This window comes from Podarcis erhardii (assembly GCF_964252035.2).
Source record: "Podarcis erhardii genome assembly, chromosome: 12".
In the NCBI taxonomy this organism is placed as follows: Eukaryota; Metazoa; Chordata; class Lepidosauria; order Squamata; family Lacertidae; genus Podarcis; species Podarcis erhardii.
In genome coordinates this window covers 10299184-10318162 of record NC_138513.1, presented here as the reverse complement: position 1 = coordinate 10318162, position 18979 = coordinate 10299184, and the positions used below count along the sequence as shown (strand labels likewise).

The window sequence follows — 18979 nt, the reverse complement described above, 5'->3', positions numbered from 1 at the left end:
AGATAAGCGCTCAAGACAAGAAGAGAGGAGGGGAAAGACAGTGGAATTAGAAACAATAATAATAGACAAAGGAGGTTTAATAGAAGGAGTGGTAGGTAACAACTTCAGGTCTTTGCCACAAGTAGCGAGTACAGCACAAACCTCATTCTTGAATCATCAGGAGGAGTCATTTCCAGATCATGAGTAGGCCCATTCAAACCAATGACATGTAAGGAAATGCTTGGATTTTCTGTTCCAACCTAGAAGACAAAAGAAGACAGAATGATAAAAAAGTGTTTAATAAATGACTAATTCTGTTTATAAGTAAGAAGGTATAAATGAGGATTTTAGTGTTGGACTTGGCAAACTTCAGAACCTGACTAAGAATTAGAAAAACAGAGAGAATGCAGATGTAGCTCAGAAATGTCATGCTACCTATAGCTCTGAAATTGTTCCCCAGCGATTATTATATTTTTAAAATACAAAGCCATTATGGTTGCTTCAGAAGGGAAAAATCCCCATGCAAAGTAGCCATAGTGAAAAAAAACAGTTGACAAATAAAAGGTGAACCAGCCCTCTCACCACCCTAGCCCCTCTGCCCCTTCTGCTCAACTGGAAGCCACAGAATGGCTTTGCAGGGGAAACAATCTACAAACTATATATGGTCATGCAACTGGATCTCAAGTGATTAGAGCGGTGGTTAAAGATGCCTTATCACTAGACACGTGGTCATTGGTGAGCAGGAACGAGGGGCTGGTGAGGGCATGGAATCCCATGCAAGCAAGTGAGCAGGCATATAAAGAGGGGATGGAATGCATAGAAACAAAGGTCATATTTGCACCACACATTTAAAGCACATTAAATGCACATTTAAAACATATGAGTTCCCGCAAAAGAATCCTGGGAACTGTAGTTCTGGAGGCTACCGTAGCTGTAGCTCTGTAAGCTACAGTTCCCAGGCTTCTTTGAGGAGAGCCATGTGCCATAAATATGGGGTGTAGATATGAGCTCAACACAGAAATATAGTGCTTTAACTTTTCTCAGGCAGCCCTCAGCAGGCCAGTAATTTCTTTTCAGTCTAGTAATTTTTGAAGACTTGTTTACTAGGATGAATTAAAGTATTCTGTGTAAAGCTAATGGGTTTTTCTGGTTACATTGCTACATGTTCTTGTATTTTGACCAGGTGGAAGTGAAAAGATACAGGTGTTAAAGAGATCAAATCCATCCTACCTTGGGGTAATGATAAGTCTCCACTTTAGGGTAGAGGCTGCCTGTGAACATAGGTATTTCCATAGTGGGGACTCTGGAGTCATTGATAGTTGCATACGCTAATCTTGTGCCATCGGGGGACCACCAGTGTGCAATATGGGTCTTCAGGATCTCCTCTACGTAAATAAAAAAAAAAAGGAGGAAAGAAGACCATGAGATCCAAAAAATTTGTTAGCGTGGGATCTTCAGGGTGGAGAGTTCTATGTGCACCACATCATAGGGAGGAAAAATATTTTGGAAGAGGTTGTTTCTAAGGCTGCGATCCAATGATCACTTATATGAGAGTAAGCCCCATTGAACATAGTAAAAGTAAGTATTAGGGCTGTTCACTGGATCCAGATGAATCCTGACTCAGTTAGGCCTGGGATTTGGCCAAATTGGGTTGAGGTTGCCCCAGATCATTCTGGGAAGGTCATTCTTGGGTCCACCTGAAGGGAGGGGGAGCCTGGGAGTAAGAAGAAGGCACAGAAGGAGACTCGTAGGAAGTCTGCATGCATCTCCTTCTCCCCCCATTACAACTGCATGTTTAAACATTAATATTAGGGTTTAAAATCCCATGTGGTGGGTAGGGAGAAAAGGAGAGGCACATCTTCTCTGGGTTCCTAGATCAGATGGAGGGGGGGCTCATGCAAAACCCTACCAAATAAGCAAGCTTGATATAATCAGTCCTCCATCCTGGGATAATGCCTATGTAGTGTTAGCTTCTATTCTGCAAGAAAAACATTGGGCACGGAATATTTCATTGGCTCGTTTTCATTTCATTCTTTGAATTTCTCTTTTAATTCCTTTTTTTTTGAAGCTTTTTATAATCAGGCACGGCTCAGCAATTAAATGCCTGATAGGAATACAACGAGAGGGCTGGCAAGTCCTTGACACTTCAGCATTAATCAGGAATTACTTTATTCTGCAAACATCTTTCTCAGATCTCTCAAGCTTAATGAAGCACTTCAAGAGACGATCATGTGAGATCCCAATGCAGGCTTTCTGGAGGACATTTTCACATGAGAATTTTACTGCTTAGATTTTTGTGGACACTGAAGCATGGTGGATCTTTATGAAAAGGGGACCCCTCGCATGAGCAATTCCAGACGAGTCATGTCACCCTGCAAAAATTACAAACATAAAAAGGACCTGCCAAAATAGCAACATCGTGGAAGCATCTTTGTGACTGTACATATGTATGATCAGGACAGAACCAATATATTTCAGCACCTTAGGCAAACCACAAAATGGCAGCCGCCCCCTCCCCACCAGGGAAGAAAGGGTGAGTGAAGATCTACATAAGGAACAAGGAGGGGACTAAAGAGCTACATCAGGATCTGCTGCCGCTGTGGATCCCGCCGCCCAAGGCGACTGCCTCACCTTGCCTCATGGGTGTGCCGGCCCTGTGTATGATAACTTTGCAGGCAACAGCCTGCTTAATCAAATGCATGCTCAGAAAATTGTGAATGGGTATGTGTGTCTGCAGTACAGTGCAACATAAATCAAGTTAATAAGACCATGGGAACAGCCACTTGCCCATTTTGCAGTACTGTATTCAGAATGGCCATATAATTTTACAGCAGGGAAGGACTGTAGCTCAATGGTGGAGCATCTGCTTTGTGTGCAGAAGGCCTCAGGTACAATTCCCAGCAACTCCAGGTGCGTCAGAACATTGGTCCATCCACTCTAACATTTTACAGGTAGTGGGGTAGAGGACTAGACACGCGACCTTGTGAATTCAAAGCATCACCTGTGGACTGTGGACATGGTGCAGCACAGACCTAGATGCTATGCTGGTTTCAGTGGGAGACCTGTATGGAGAACTAGAATGTGACTTCTTTCTTTCTACTACATGGCAGACCCACATAGAGTGATTTGCACTGATCCAGTCTTGAAGTTACCAGAGCACGGTGTACAGTGGCTATGTCAGCTCTGTACTAAAGGAGCAGGAACAGGAGAAACAACTGGAACTGGATATAGGCATGTCTACTCACTACTGAACCTTTGTTAATAATGCTAGACCCAAGCTACAGGCCTGCTCTTACCAGGGGAGCACAACTTTGTCCAGAGCAAGTTGCCTGCCAGCCTCTTAAACCCAAGAGCTCAGAGCACACAACAGCTCTGTCTTGTTCAAGCTCATTTCTTTTTATTCTGTCACCGCCTGCCTTCAAAAGTCCTACCTGCTTTGATGACTTACCAGCCGAATGGCACATTCTGAGCTTCACTACCAATTTACAGACTGCCTAGCCCTTTTGTTAGTATTTTCCAGCTATTTGTCTCCCTCAAAACACAGTGCAAAAACTTTATGCAGAATGCCCTATAAAACAAACCTGCAGCACAAAGATAAACTCCAAGGCACTCACAACATTCAATGAAGCAAAGAAAAATGCATTTCAGCTAAGATAAAGGTTGTGGATGGATTCTATCATTCAACCTGTAGGCTTGCATTTATAAGGAGGACATACTTTTCCCGTAAAAAAAAAAAAGCAAGCAAGCAATTAGCTTTTGAAACATCAAGGACATGCCTCTGAAGAACAGGAGACATTGCAAAGTGACTGCAGAGAGTAAGAATAAGGAGACTGTTAAGTGCTCCACACCTTCAGGAAATGGGGAAAGTTCAGGCTCATCCCTATAGTGTTTCATTTCCACTGAATGAAAGAAAGAGTACTGCAGATGGATGGTGTTTTTGTAATATCTGCTCTACCTACGAACGTGTCAGCAGAGGGCAGTGCAAGAAATAAAAGGCAGGCAGGAAACCACAGGCCTGCACCAGACTACAAAACAGCAGGTTGGACTCCAGCAGGCAGGCATCTCTCAGGCTGCTTCCAGTCCAGCTAACTCCAGCTTACGCCCTCTCAGTACTCTCTGCCTCTGTTGGTGTCCAAATTAAAAACTGGAACAAGTACTAGCTGTCTATCACATTCACAAGGCTAAAGAGAAAGAGACCAGGAGACGAACGACAGCGTTGCACCCAAAATCATTTCGTTACAGGTCCATTTATATTGATGGAGAAAGCTGAACTCATAACATCGTACTTGAGTCCTGAAACACCTTTCCTGTTTGTGTCACTCTACTATAGGTCCTATACAAAAAACATAGCCCACAAGCAACATTGCAGTGTCTGGGTGTGTGAGGCTATTGGCATGTCACACTGGTCCACATTTATTTTGCATATGATTATTCATATGTTATATGTTTATATCAAACCGAATTTTAAAAACCCAAGCAAACAGAAATGTTTTACATATTTAAAAATGCATTTTGTCACAAATAGCATATTTAAAATATACATTTTAGCTTCATGCACACATTTATCCTAACAAAGAAATTTCGCAGTGCATTTTGGCACATCTTTGAGTCAAGTTCTGCATTGTAAAATCCGGAAGAAATCTGAAGGACGATTACATTCTAAGGAAGATATTATTCCAGGAAATGCGAATTCACTTAAAACTGGAGATAGAATGACATTCTTCTCCAACCCTAGTCTGCATCACTCTCTGTTCTGCCCTGTGTTTGTCTCATGCAGCGCTTTTTCCATTTGGCTGCAACTTGTCTACTGCCCCCAAACTACATTATTTGTCTCATTGTTTGCTGCGGCAAAATTACGTAACTTATGTTATTAATTACATAAATTACATTGCCATTACATTTCCCCTATTCACTTTAGTGCAAATGGAAGAAAACGTAATTAGTTATGTATCATTTGCAGACTGAAAGCAACAACAACAACAACAACAACAACAACAACAACAACAGAAAGAGCAAATACTGATTGCATTGACTTCCATTTTGGATAGAGGACAAATAAGCAAATGTCAGCAATTTCTGCTCCTGTTTTCATTGAAATCCTCCAACATCCCTAGCTGAAGAAGGTTTTGTTGTACTGCCACAGAACCAGGCAGGACTGCTTGAGAGGGACCAGTGACTCTAGTATCTGGTTGCTTGTATTTGGTTGCCTAGCACCAAAATGCCTTAAGGGGAGCTCAGAGCTTGACCATTTCATTAAATCACCAAGAATGCAAGGCAATAGAATCCATACAGGCAGATCCCAAGGGATTCCTGCAGTGAAACCACTTTGTGTTGAGTACAGGATGAAATTCCAATTTTTATTGACAAGTCCAGTTGATTTCAATTTGTTGCCGTTACAACAAAATTAGCTATCCTTCCACATCAACACTGCTATTGGAGGGCGTGAGCTTCTCTCATTACTATTGCTACTACATATCTTGTAAACAGCATACAGCTGAGCTGGCTGATCCTTAGAATCTTGAAGCCCTGCAATTCCAAAAGCTTCTGCTGTTGCTGTTCATTGAGAAGCAGCTCTGTGACTCTGATCAAGAGAAATAACCCTCAGGAGATTTTGGGCATCGCAGCACTTTGATGTTCAAATATATTATCCCTTTGCACAGTTAAAACAAAAAATCACAGGCACATACAATGGCCTACAGAGAAACAGCTAGAAGGCACCAATCGTATAGATTTCTGTTAAAAGAGTACACAGCTTAATACTTTGTTTCTGCCAAAGGCTACCAACTAAGCTGGGACAGCTGATCCAGACTTTGCTATCTGTCTACATGCCTTCCCCTCGCAAAACACTGCCATTCTGATTGACTCAATGTCAACACCAATTATAATTACTCTGAACCATGGGCTTTTGCTAACCATGGTTCAGAACCAAGAGCTGTTTGACTGAGGAAACCTCTGCCCTGTTAGCCCTACCATTTTCAGGCAGGGCAGTCCATCATCCAGTTTGAACATCTCCCTACCCCACCCCAGTACCCCTGATGACTTAGTGGTCTGGGGGGGGGGGGAAGAACCCCTTTATTATGGCATAAGCTTCATGGAATAGAGTCTACTTTCTCCTGGGCCTGCAGTAGCCGACTCTCAAGAAGGCCTCTGCTGAAGGAGAAGAAGAAGAAGAAGAAGAAGAAGAAGAAGAAGAAGAGGAGGAGGAGGAGTAGTAGTAGTAGTAGTAGTTTGGATTTGATATCCCGCCTTTCACTCCCCTTCAGGAGTCTCAAAGCGGCTAACAATCTCCTTTCCCTTCCTCCCCCACAACAAACACTCTGTGAGGCGAGTGGGGCTGAGAGACTTCAGAGATAAGTGTGACTAGCCCAAGGTCACCCAGCAGCTGCATGTGGAGGAGCGGGGAAGCGAACCTGGTTCCCCAGATTATGAGACTACCGCTCTTAACCACTACACCACACTGAAGCGTAAGCTGGCAGTCAACAGTTTTTGACTCATTACTATTGCTACTACATGCCAACTAATCGAACAAAGTGTTGTTGTTGTTGTTTGCCTGGCTCAGTTATGTTGTGAGAGGAGTGAAACAGGGAAGGATCATTCCTCACCACTCAAGACTAAAAGTCAGGACAAAAACTCTGCTGATTCTACTGAAAATATCCTTATATACAAATGCAACAACAAAATAAAAACAACTTCTGAAGAAAATGAGAACATGGAGGTGAATGCAACTTAGCTGCCAAAGAGCACTTTCAGTTGCCAGCTATTACAATAAGCCAGCTTCTAAACAACATAATAGCGTACAATATTCATTATAAGATGGAGAAAAAGGGCATAGCAGGCTACTGCAAATAAATACAGTAAACAGCCTGTTAGGAACAATACTCTCAGTTGCCAAACATGTAGTGGCACATCTTTAATGGCAAAGTATGGTAACTGCTTCAGAGTGGAGCCAGGGTTCCAGGACTGTTCATATAACAACAAAAACAATTTTATTATCTGTACCCTGCCCATCTGACTGGGCTGCCCCAATCACTTCTGATAGACATTGCTTCCAACAGAAAACATCAAACATTTAAAATTCCCCTACACAGGGCTGCCTTCAGATGTTTTCTAAAAGTTGTATACAGTGGTACCTTGGGTTACATATGCTTCAGGTTTCATACGCTTCAGGTTACAGACTCCGCTAACCCAGAAATAGTACCTCGGGTTAAGAACTTTGCTTCAGGATGAGAACAGAAATTGCATGGTGGCGGCGCGGCGGCAGCGGGAGGCCCCATTAGCTAAAGTGGTGCTTCAGGTTAAGAATAGTTTCAGGTTAAGAACGGACCTCTGGAACAAATTAAATACTTAACCCGAGGTACCACTGTAGTTGTTTTTCTGTTTGACATCTGCTGGGAGGGTGTTCCACAGGGCAGGTGCCACCACCGAAAAGGCCCTCTGCCTGGTCCCTGTGACCTCACTTCTCGCAATGAGAGAACTGTCAGGAGGCCTTGGAGCTGGACCTTCCTGTCCAGGCTGAATGATGGGGGTGGAGACGCTCCTTCAGGTATACAGGGCAGTTCAGGACATCTGTAACAGACTGTATATGGCAACTGAGAACACTATTTGCAATAGGCTATGCCATTTTTTACAGTGAAGGTTGCTCCATGTGTGGAAACGGGGCACTACCGCACCAATCTCAGTCCACCCTCTCCCAGCCGGAACCAGCCTGCCTTACAACCAGGACTTACAACGAGACCTAGAGGTAGCAATGCCTATCAGTTTCCATCTCACTGTTGCCCCTTGCTCAGCAGGGAGGAAGATGAGTTTGGGCACAAAACTAGAATTATTTGGCTGGCTGGCTGTCATTGCCTTTGGTGCTATTGTTGACCTCCCTGCCTTCCACCCTTCCACCCACCAGCCACTGCTGCTGTCTTACAATGTCTCTTGAAATGTTGTGATGTTTAGAAGCTAGTTCATCTTAGGAAATGTAAAGAAAATGAAGGAACATTATTTCACCTCTGGTGGACCTGCCCTAGGGTGAAGGCCTTCTGGGAAATGATATATAATGAGCTGAAAAAGGTATTTAAGTATACCTTCACCAAGAAACCAGAGGCCTTCCTTCTGGGCATTGTCGGCCAGAAGGTGTTAAAGAAGGACCGAACATTTTTCATGTATGCAACAACGGCAGCAAGGATACTCATCGCTAAGAATTGGAAAACTCAAGAACTACCCACACTGGAAGAGTGGCAGATGCAACTGATGGACTATATGGAACTAGCCGAGATGACTGGCAGAATCCGAGACCTGGGAGAGGAGAGGGTTGAAGAAGATTGGAAGAAATTCAAGATTTATTTAAAAAAACACTGTAATTTGGTTGAATGTTAAGAAAGGACGCCAGATCATAAATAATTGTGCACCACTAAATTAGAAGGAATTAAGATGATAAGTAAATTTGAGGAAAAATTATAAACCTATTGGAGAATTCATAGATTATATTTAAATGAATTTGACACAAGAGTGTAAACAAGATGATAAATTGCTGGCAAGAATTGACAATGATGTAAATGGGAGCGGGAGGCGGGAGGGAGTCCAAAGATGTTAAGAAAAGATGTTATGATATATGTTATACTGTTCTTTATTTTTGCATTTATGTTTAAAAACCCAAATAAAATATATATATATATATATATATATATATATATATATATATATATATATAAAATAGAAGCTAGTTCATCTTGACTTTTGGCAACTGAAAGCACTGCTTGAGCATCAAGCAATTAATTAATTAATTAATTATCTCATCAATTAATTGGTTAAAATGGGCTGGGCAATAGCTTTTCTATGCCTCTGATTCTGAGACAGGATAGGAGGAGCCAGGATTGCATGCTGCAGAGTAAGTAGCATACTCTAAACTGGAGCAGGAGAGAACCAGAAGACAGATGGAACAGAAAATGACTCTAAGGTCTGATAATGAAACAGCATGACTGTGAAGAGGTTAGCTTGACATTTGCAGCCCACTCTTTCCTTCTGCTCGAGTAAATAAAGAGTTGTGCTGTCTATGATGCTACGTTTGTCTTGTTTTCAATTCAGGGTGGGGGGAGGACATAATGGTGTCTGCAAAAGGAAATCCTGACCCACTGTCTTTCAAAACCATCAGCAAGGGTGTGGACAAAAACAATCTAATGGATATTATGCATGGACTTGCAAAGAATGTTTGACCATTAGTTCCTCTCTAATCTTAATAGTTGCAGCAGAATACACCCGCACTCCATGGAGATTAGCAATTGGTTAAACAACAGGGGAGAAGTAAACACGGTTCTCATAATGGAGGGAAGTAAGCAGTGAGGCCCCCCCCCAATGAATAATCTGGAAGTAATGCCTGCAAATGAGACCAAATTATTTAAAGATGGCAAAAACCCAGATGGACTGCAGCCTGCTTGGAGTTTATTTCCCCCAGCGTCCTTAGTAATGTAGCATCATCCACAAGCATGGACTCATCACTGCTGGAAAATTGTGGAAATGGGCAACGAAATGGCACCTGAGATTATTTTGGTCTGTCTGGCCACTGTTGTAGTCAGAAAAGCTGTTACTTGATGGATGCGTGGGCTGATATAGCTGGGCGCTTACCAAGCACTCCTATATTTTGCATGAAAAAGGACTTGGGTTCAGTCCCTGGTACCTCAAGTTAAAGGGTTATCTGGCAGCAGGCTAAGGAAAGACCTTGGAGAACCGTGGTTACGAAAGGGGATTAGAGCAATTTGTGGAGGATTATCAATGGCTGCTACTCATAGTAGCTACATATTACCAGCAGGATCACAGGCCTCTGGATACCACTTCCTGGAGAACAGCAGCAGGATAAGACTGCCGTGCTCATGTCCAGCTTGTGGGCTTTCCAAAGACATCAGGTTGGCTTAGAATGGCTGGACTAGATTGGCTTGATCCAGCAGGTCTCTTCTTATGTTCACAGCCAAACATCTGATTAAGCATAAGGCAACTTCATAAGTTTGTTGAACAGCTGCAGATATGCAATGCCATGATGTGTCACTCAAGACTTGCAGATAAATCTGCAACCAGTGCAAACGCTGGTAAGTATTTGCAAACTTTGCATTGTTGTTATTTTAAAACAATGCTTAATTTCCTCTGAGGGTACAAATATTTTTGTTGATGGCTTTTCTTTAACAGCCGACTTATCTCACCACCAAGCGGCAGCAATCAGAAAACTTGAAATGAGAGAGCTTAATTGGATGGTGAAGTAAATGCCAAATGAGTTTTAAGACTGCATGCTGGCAAAGGGGGGGGGGGAGCAAAAGAGCATTCAGGGTTTTACACATTTGGACTGATGTAAAGTTTTCCATTTCCCTGGTTGCTCCTTCAGAACTGCAGGATGGGACTGCTGTGTTTGGTGACATGGTTCAACAGAGAATAATGTAAGAAATACATGCTCTATATAGGAACCTAAAGAGCATGATAATATACTTACTTATACATAAAGACAGCCTGTTTAAGTACTCAGGTAAGCTTAGGTGTTAGCTACTGCAGCTGTATTAAAAATCATTTTGGTCTAATCATTTTGGTCTGTATTAAAAATCATTTGGTTCAGTTTTGTACATAGATATCAGTGCATGAAATATTTTTTTTTTTGGGGGGGGGGAAACTGGTGAAAGCTGTCAAGTGAAAAAAATATTAAAGTTTACATTCAATAAAAACCTGGAAGCAATTCTACTAGGGATTCTAACAAATAACATTCCAGATGAAAGAAGAAGATGATTTCTCTATGCAGCAACAACAGCTAGGGTGTTAGTGGCAAAGTATTGGAAGAGCGAGCATAGTTCATCAAGAGAGGAATGGCATAACCTCCAGATTATTCATTGGGCGGGAGGGGGGCTCACAAAATGACAGAATCAATAAGAAATAAGTCAGCAGATAATGTTAAAAAAGAGTGGGAGTGCTTCAGTAGTTACTTGATGAAACAAGGTTCCACCTCTAAGATTTGGTTCTGTTTGGAATAATTCCGTACGTAGAGACACATCGCTCTCTCATACCAAGATGAGGAGAAAATATTAAATACGGGGGGGGGGGGGAATTAAATCAAAATAAACTGTTATGAGATAGATGGCAGTCCACAACAATTAAAACATGCAAAGAGATTCAATCCATATGGAAAGGTATCATATATGAGAAATACTATTACAGGACTGAATCACATTGAATAGTATTGAATGGAAGAATCTTATATTGTTCTTGTCATTGTCTTTATTTTGTCCTTTTTCTGTTTGTTTCTTTTCTTCTTTTTTATATGTAGAGATGTGGTCTAAACCGCAGAGCCTAGGGCTTGCTGATCAGAAGGTTGGCGGTTCAAATCCCCGCGACGGGGTGAGCTCCCGTTGCTCGGTTTCAGCTCCTGCCAACCTAGCAGTTTGAAAGCACATCAAAGTGCAAGTAGATAAATAGGTACAGCTCCAGTGGGAAGGTAAATGGCGTTTCCGTGCGCTGCTCTGGTTCTCCAGAAGCGTCTTAGTCATGCTGGCCACATGACCCGGAAGCTGTCTGCAGACAAAATGCCAGCTCCCTCAGCCAGTAAAGCGAGATGAGCACAGCAACCCCAGAGTCGTCCGCGACTGGACTTAACGGTCAGGGGTCCCTTTACCTTTAAGGTTATTAAGTCTGATATTATTTGATTTATGTAGTGATTATTAATGCATGTGTCTGTTATCTATGTATTTATTTGTATATTTGAAATAAAAAATAATACAAAAAAAGCTGTCAAGTGCTTCAAAAATGTAAAAATGTGAGAGAATCTGTGTCAGTTCGTAATGTAAATCTGTACTGTAGGGATAAGTATACAGGGATGGTTGTAAGGTTTAGAGAAGGCAGTCATCTTCTGTTTAAACTTTTAAATACCTGCTGAAAACTTTTCTATTCTGCCAGGCCTGTTCCAGGAATTAAGATTTTAACTTTTTAAATTTTTTTAAATTTGGTTGAATGTTAAGAAGGATGCTAGATTATAAAAAACTGGTCACCACTAAACTAGATTTAAATTTGATGATAAGTGAGACTAAAGAAAATATAAAATTTTTTGGAAGAAGCGCTAGATTATATGTGTGAGTGGACATGAGATTGTAAACAAGTTGATAATTTGTTTGGAAAAATTTTTTTTAACGATGTAAATGGGAGCGGGAGACGTGAGGGAGCCCAAAGAAGTGATGAAATTGTGGTGAAAGAAGTAAGATTGTTTATTATGTGTGCATTTATATTTAAAAACCTTAATAAATATTTATTAAAAAAAAAAAATAACTTTTTAAATTTTTTAAAACTGATTTTAACTTTTTGATGCTTGATTTTAACTTTTTAATATGGCCTTTACTATTTGGTTTTATGTTCTTTTGTTGTAAACCACTTTGCTATTTTTTTAATGAAATAGCGGTATATGAATATTTTAAAATAATTTAATAAATGATATGTGTGAAGCAATTATAAAAGTGCAATATGAATGCTCATTATAATTATTGTTTTCGTTACTCATGGCAACAGATGTTATTCTTATCATCTCACTTTATAAAGCCATGCAGTGTTTGCAAGAAACCCAGGATCTGAACCCAGATCCAAGCCTAAGATTATAATCCAGGGCCACCCTAGCAATCACTGCTGGTTTGCAACAGCCAAGGATCTGTGAATTATTCTAGGGGATAATATATCTGGAATCTCAGCTTTGAATTGGTTATGCACCACTTGTCTTCAACTTTCATGTCTTTGCTTCTTAATATCATTTGATGCGAGGCTTTCATTAACCTTCTTGCAGCAAGATCATGCTATCAGACTCCCCACTCCTTGTCTGCCATTGAAAAGGATCAATAGTGTTCTCTTACAAAGAGAAGAAAAACAACCATGTTTCCCTTCAGCCTACACAGTTTCCAGTCTCACTGCAATTTTCTTCCAGCATGAACTGCCACTCAGATTTGATATAGTGCGTGATATATTTATTACAGATAATCTTTGGGTTCTGTAATGGCTAGGTCATGCATTTCAACAGTGCTGAATGGCAGCTCACATGGAGAGGCAATAGACATTTATTAACTCTACATTTCAATATATGAGTGAATTCAGACCAGTAGTTTTTCTGCAATCTAGTTCTGACACCTACAGGAGTACAGTTCAGGACATTCTTGTTTCTTTTCTGCATTGTTATTAATAATACTGAAACACCTGCATGTCATAAAAAGGTATAAGCTTTTTTATTTTATGTTTGCAAATATAACTTAAAAGGGGGGGAGTGGGGGGGGAGAGAAAATAATTGCCAGCTGATACTAACAATACAAATATTCCATCAATCCCAATGTAAAGGTATGGATAAATATATGCAGTCCCTATGTACAAACAGGTATCTAAGCAAGGTTGACAATGATAAGCCATGCAATCAAACATACCAAAAGGCAATAGGATCTTCAGGGTAGTGGATAGTGGGTATTTATTCTTTCAGCCTCACAGTGCAAGTCTCTCAACCACCATAAGGGCTCAAGGTACAAGCATTTCTGCAGTTTCTCTGCACCTAAGAGGGTATGTGGTCTCTCTTCTTGGCCATTGTTCTGAACTCCAACAACGAGAGCTTTTTCACTTTAAGAAATAGACTGGCTCAAAGGGTTGTTTTCATGGCCCAATTCCTTCCACCAGAAGGTAAAACCTGTTGGCATCCTTCGGGGGGTCGAGATGCCAGCTGGCCAGCCCCCAGCTGAATCATGCCCTTCCAGCCGTGATGAACTCCCGACCTCGGGGGCGATGTAAATCAGCGACTCAGACTTCAAAGCCTGAGCACACTATATCAGCAGAGCATACTGCGCAAACAGAACAGGCATGAGGCTTGTGGAAACATACCAACTAATACTAATTTATTAAGCATAAATCAGGACAAAAGAAACATGTCCCTCACTGCCATCTCTTCAGAGAAAGAGTCAAAAGTAAAAGCAATACACAACAGAAGTTCCCAGCATACTGTGCTGGAACGTAAACAGACATGTGACATGTAACAATCTCACACATCTGCAACTTAAGGTGGAATGGGATTTTCCAACAGAACCTGGCTACTTCAGGACCCCAGCCAGTGAAGCATATAGGGTTGGCTCGTGGGGCTGAAGGCAAGGAATTGGCTGCTTGGGCAGCCATCTGGAAGCACAAAAGAGGAGCCCAATGGGGTGGTTTCTTTTAGCCCAGATGACTTGCTCTGCCATGCCGTTTTCAACTCTCTTAAAAATTCTGCCTGACACCAGCCCATATCCCATAGCTTACTCCTAGCAAAGCGGGCAGTAGGTTAATTCCAGAAGGCACATAGCCCAGGAACAGAGTCTTTGTTTTGCCCAAGGTTCAATCCCTGGCATCTCCAGACAGACTGTACTGGGACTGTCGGACTGTCCTCTTGCTTGAATCTCTGAGCAGCTGCTGCCGGTCAGTGTAGGCAAGGCTGACCTGGATGGCCACAATGGTCTGACTCAGCATATGGCAGCTTCCTACCTTCCCACTGTGGAAATAACAAGAGGCTGGAATTCCAGCATGTGTTCAAGCTCACTGGTGCTCTGTTTATTTCACTGGGGCTTAAGCATATTTAGCAACTCACTGAATTGCCGCTGCAGCTGCTTACAAGCGACCTGTATCCCTTTCTACCCTAGGGGCAGGGTGTGTGCGCGCATATGTACAAACCATTCTCTGCTGGTTTGCTGCTATGTTCAAAAAGTACTGCAGCAAAGGAATCAACTTGCTAGTTTCATATGTTTTTTTGGTCCCTTTGCAATAATATCCAAATCTGTTTGTTGTTGCAAAAATCTCTTTTCAAAATTCCTCTCTTTGAAATGATTATGTGCAACGAAGCACATAAAACCTTGTTAAATCTTGTTAAACCGAGAAAGCAAAGTTGCCCGGCTCAGATGTAATGGAAACCTGCAGGGACTCACACAGGAGGTTAGTTTGCCGAAGCTACACCTGGGACCCTGATATTATTTGTTTGCATTAGCGGTACTTTTCCAAGGGAATCTGCTTCCAGAGTGGTCAATCCCTCTTCCCAGGGAACTCTGGGAATTGTAGCTCTGTGAGAGACGTAGGGGTCCCCCAACAACTCTCAGCACCCTTAACAAAGTATGTAGGGTTCCCAGGATTCTTGGGGGCAAACCAGGACAATTAAAGCTATTTAAGGTGTGGGCGTGACTATTGCAGCAGGACTAATAGTAGCCAAATCAAAGTATGCTGTAATAAAGTGAAATCACTAGATCGTGCACCTTTTGACTCCCCCCCTTAAATATCTTTCCCATCCTAATTAAAAAACAAAGCTCGTGTATAAAACAGAAATTGAAAAAAAGAGAGAATGGATAAACTCCTAACAGCTTCATTCCAACCCTCAAAAGAGTGCCAAAGTAAAAAGATCTAAGGCTGCTTCTGAAAGCTGCTTTAGTTTGGTATGTCCCCAAGGGAAGGAGTAATCTGTATGTTCATGGATGGAATAATCAACAGCATTTCTCCATCGATCTGAGATGTTGTGATTGAACAGAGGGGATGGCACTCAGGAAGAATGGAAAGCCCAGAGTTAGCATAGCACAGTGGGTAGGAAACAGAGCTACAATATGGTGTGGTGGTTAGAGTGTTGGACTAGGACGTGGGAGACCAGGGTTCAAATCCTTGCTCAACCATGATGCTTGCTGGGTGACCTTAGGCCAGCCACAGTTTTTCAGACTAACCTACTTCACAGGGTTGTTGTGAGGATAAAACGGAGAGGCAGAACCACATACGCCACCTTGACCTTGAACAAACCAGGGAGTCCCTGCTTTGCGTCTTGCCTCTGCCATGAGTGGACTAGTAGTACGACTCATGCAACACGTTGGTGACTAATATGCACACAATAATTACCAAAATAATTATACATTCTTTATCAATCTTCTGAGCGAAATACAAAACCTTGTGCGTGAAGCCCTTTGAACTTTTGAAAGCACAATGCAAATGCTAGGTATTATTATTAGATAAGATGGTCTGAAAGTGTTTCAGGCTCTTTATCCAAATTCTAGCATGTTGAACAGTCCCTGGGATAGCCAATTAGTGATGTGATAAGTGCTAGACTACCAGTATAACAGGCAGACGACAGGTCACAGGCGAGCTTTCCATCAGCTAAGTTGAGAAGATCAGAGGCAGTGAACTTACATCTCAGTTGTGCCACAGGTCTGGAGATAGAGACCTGTCACATGATGGAATGCTCTGATGCTACGTGCACTGAAAAGTTCCCTGTACAGGGAAAACTACCATGTCAGGAAGAAGGCCAGGAGAAGCAGGGAACCTTCTGCTCGACATCTTCTTTTCTATGTGTAGGATTTTATTTCATTTTATTTTTGAGAGAGGGGAGCAGACAATCAAAACAACCTGAAGTGATGTGGTCCAGACCGGGGGGGGGGGCAGTGAAAACGAGGGTGGGGCTCCTGCACTTTTAATAATTGTATAGAAGAGAGGGTTTCAGTGGGTGCCATGCTTTAAGACTGGGCCACAAATACATCATCAACAACAACCAAAACCATGCCATAACCACAATAAATTATTTTTCAAAACAGAGAAAATTAATCACAACAAAAATAGCAGGAGATAGAGCTTTTCATTCAAGAAAGAATATAAAATGCTTTGGGTGATTAGGAGAACTCTATGGTTGTTTTTTTTTCCTTATTCTGCTCGACTTTTGAATGAAATAAAACTGTTGATACTATTTTTAGCTGTGGCTGTTATTACACTTTTTGACGTGCCTTTTACACCATAATTTTAAGTATTCTTTTTTTTGTATCTCAGCATGTGGTGAGTTGCTTTGAAAGGAGTAATCCTAAAGAGGCATCCTATAAATAAAGACTTAAAAATAGGTTAAGGAAATAACCTCCCCCCATAAAAACAAAAATAAATGCATGTGTTTCTTGCTCACCTTGCTTCTCTCCAATGAATTGTTTAATTCAAGAGAAGAAATGGTTCAAAATTAAAATTAGATTTCCCTATCCCCCTGCCATCTCCTGCAAACAGGGCTGCCCCAAATACAGATCAGAAGCAAGCCCTGGAACTTGGCTTGCAGTAACAATCATTTTTAATTAGAGCCATGTTATTTGGATTTACACTGTTCTCACATAATTAGAGAATATTATTCTCAGCTGGAACCTTTTCAAAGAAAAGCACAGTGTGGGAATTATCTTACCACAAGATGGTGCTATGATTTTTAGAATGATCTGCATTAAAGAAGGAAATAAGAGTTGTATATATTGTAATTGATCATTTACTGACACGAATTGCTCAAATCACCAGCAGAATTGTGTGGGATCTCCACCTTCCTTAACAGTGGGAGAGGGCCACTGCATATCTGTTACAGACAATCAAATACAGTGGTACCTCAGGTTAAGTACTTAATTCGTTCCGGAGGTCTGTACTTAACCTGAAACTGTTCTTTACCTGAAGCACCACTTTAGCTAATGGGGCCTCCTGCTGCTGCCGTGCCGCCGGAGCACGATTTCTGTTCTCATCCTGTAGCAAAGTTCTTAACCTAAAGCACTATTTTGGGTTAGCGGAGTCTGTAACCTGAGGTACCACTGTACATGAGTGTTGAATGTATGGGTATGTTTAGACTCACATAATCTAAGCAGCGAACCCAATGCGGAAATAAATTCCCTGCACTAAGTTCAGGTGTTCCTTCTCTCCTGAATTGGTTTGCAGTAGAGCAAGGAGGCCACACAACTGTGTCCCACGTCTCTTTCACCTAAACAAATTTTAAGCCCCCAACTGAATAAACTACAAAAATAGTCATATAGATACAAAGCCAGCAGGAGTGTGGGGGCTTTCTAGTTTATGGAACTGTATGTCACACGCATGACTAAGATACGGTTTGGCTTAGTGTTACGTTTGTATTTGGCTTGCTGGAAAGAAATCGTGGGAGTGTCTTTGGTGCAATGAACTCTTAACTTCAGGAAACAGGTTTGTTCCTCTGAGGCCATGGTGGCTGACTAGAGAAGCTAAGAAGCAGAGAGATTAGTGGACAAGGACTTCAGCAATGTGCTGCTCCTAGGATGATAGCTCCTAGGAAGGCTTCACACTGAGGAAAAGGGAAACGATCCCTTAGAAAGGACCCATTCCTTGGTGGATGAGCAGTTATCCTCTCATGCTGATGATTCTTCAACACGGGGTTGAGGGATCCACGTAGTGGGTTATCCGATCATTAGGAACATAGAGAGCTGGGCTCCACTTGGATGCTGATGGATCCAGACTGTTAAAACTTTATAAATATATAAATAAATAAATTTAAATTGAATGTGGGGAAAAGCCAACAGGAGCTGAAGAGGCTTCCATTCAGAACAATCACCCAGGAGATGAAAAAAACTGGTGAAAAAATTAGCTGGGGGAGGCAGAGAATTAGGCAGTTTAAGTGTGGGAGCACACAATAGCAATTGAGAGAGGCCAAGGCACCATAAACTAAAATGTAAGTGCCACAGACACTTGGAGAGGGACTGATGTCACAGTGGCCAAGGAGATGTGTATGAGAAGCCTGCAAGCAGGACCTGAGTGCAACAGCACTCTCCCAACTTCTGGTTTCCAGCAACTGGTATACAGTGGCATATTGCCTGTGACAGTGGAGGATACATATCAGGCATAGGCAAACTCGGCCCTCCAGATGTTTTTTGGGACTACAACTCCCATCACCCCTGACCACTGGTCCTGTTAGCTAGGGGTGATGGGAGTTGTAGTCCCAAAACATCTGGAGGGCCGAGTTTGCCTATGCCTGATACAGATCATAACCATCATGGCTGGTACCCAATGATAGCCTTGATCCTTCACTAATTTCCCCAGTTCTCATTTAAGGCCATCCAAGTTGGCAATCCTCACTGTATCTTGCGGGAGTAATTTCCACTGTAATTATGCACTGGCTCAATTCACATACAGCACTTTGCCAAACCATTGCTTAGCATGAATGTGCAAACATGCAAGATTCTGGAGAAGAGGTCTTTTTACTAGTGTGCTGGATGATGGCAAA

General features: G+C 41.9%; 1 protein-coding gene across 7 annotated transcripts in view; it reads right to left on the bottom strand.

Moving 5' to 3' along the window:
- The window catches only part of DPP6 (dipeptidyl peptidase like 6), a 506474-nt gene that overhangs the window by 42688 nt on the left and 444807 nt on the right, over positions 1-18979 (bottom strand). For all 7 annotated transcript variants that reach the window (XR_014150079.1, XR_014150080.1, XR_014150081.1 and 4 more), the window contains exons 9-10: positions 1210-1364; positions 142-239 (exon numbers count right to left, since the gene is read on the bottom strand). Coding sequence is in view for 1 of the 7 variants with exons in the window: in XM_081834265.1 (XP_081690391.1) it covers positions 142-239; positions 1210-1364 (253 nt within the window). In the remaining 6 variants the exon portion in view is untranslated. The remainder of the gene's footprint in view (positions 1-141; positions 240-1209; positions 1365-18979) is intronic.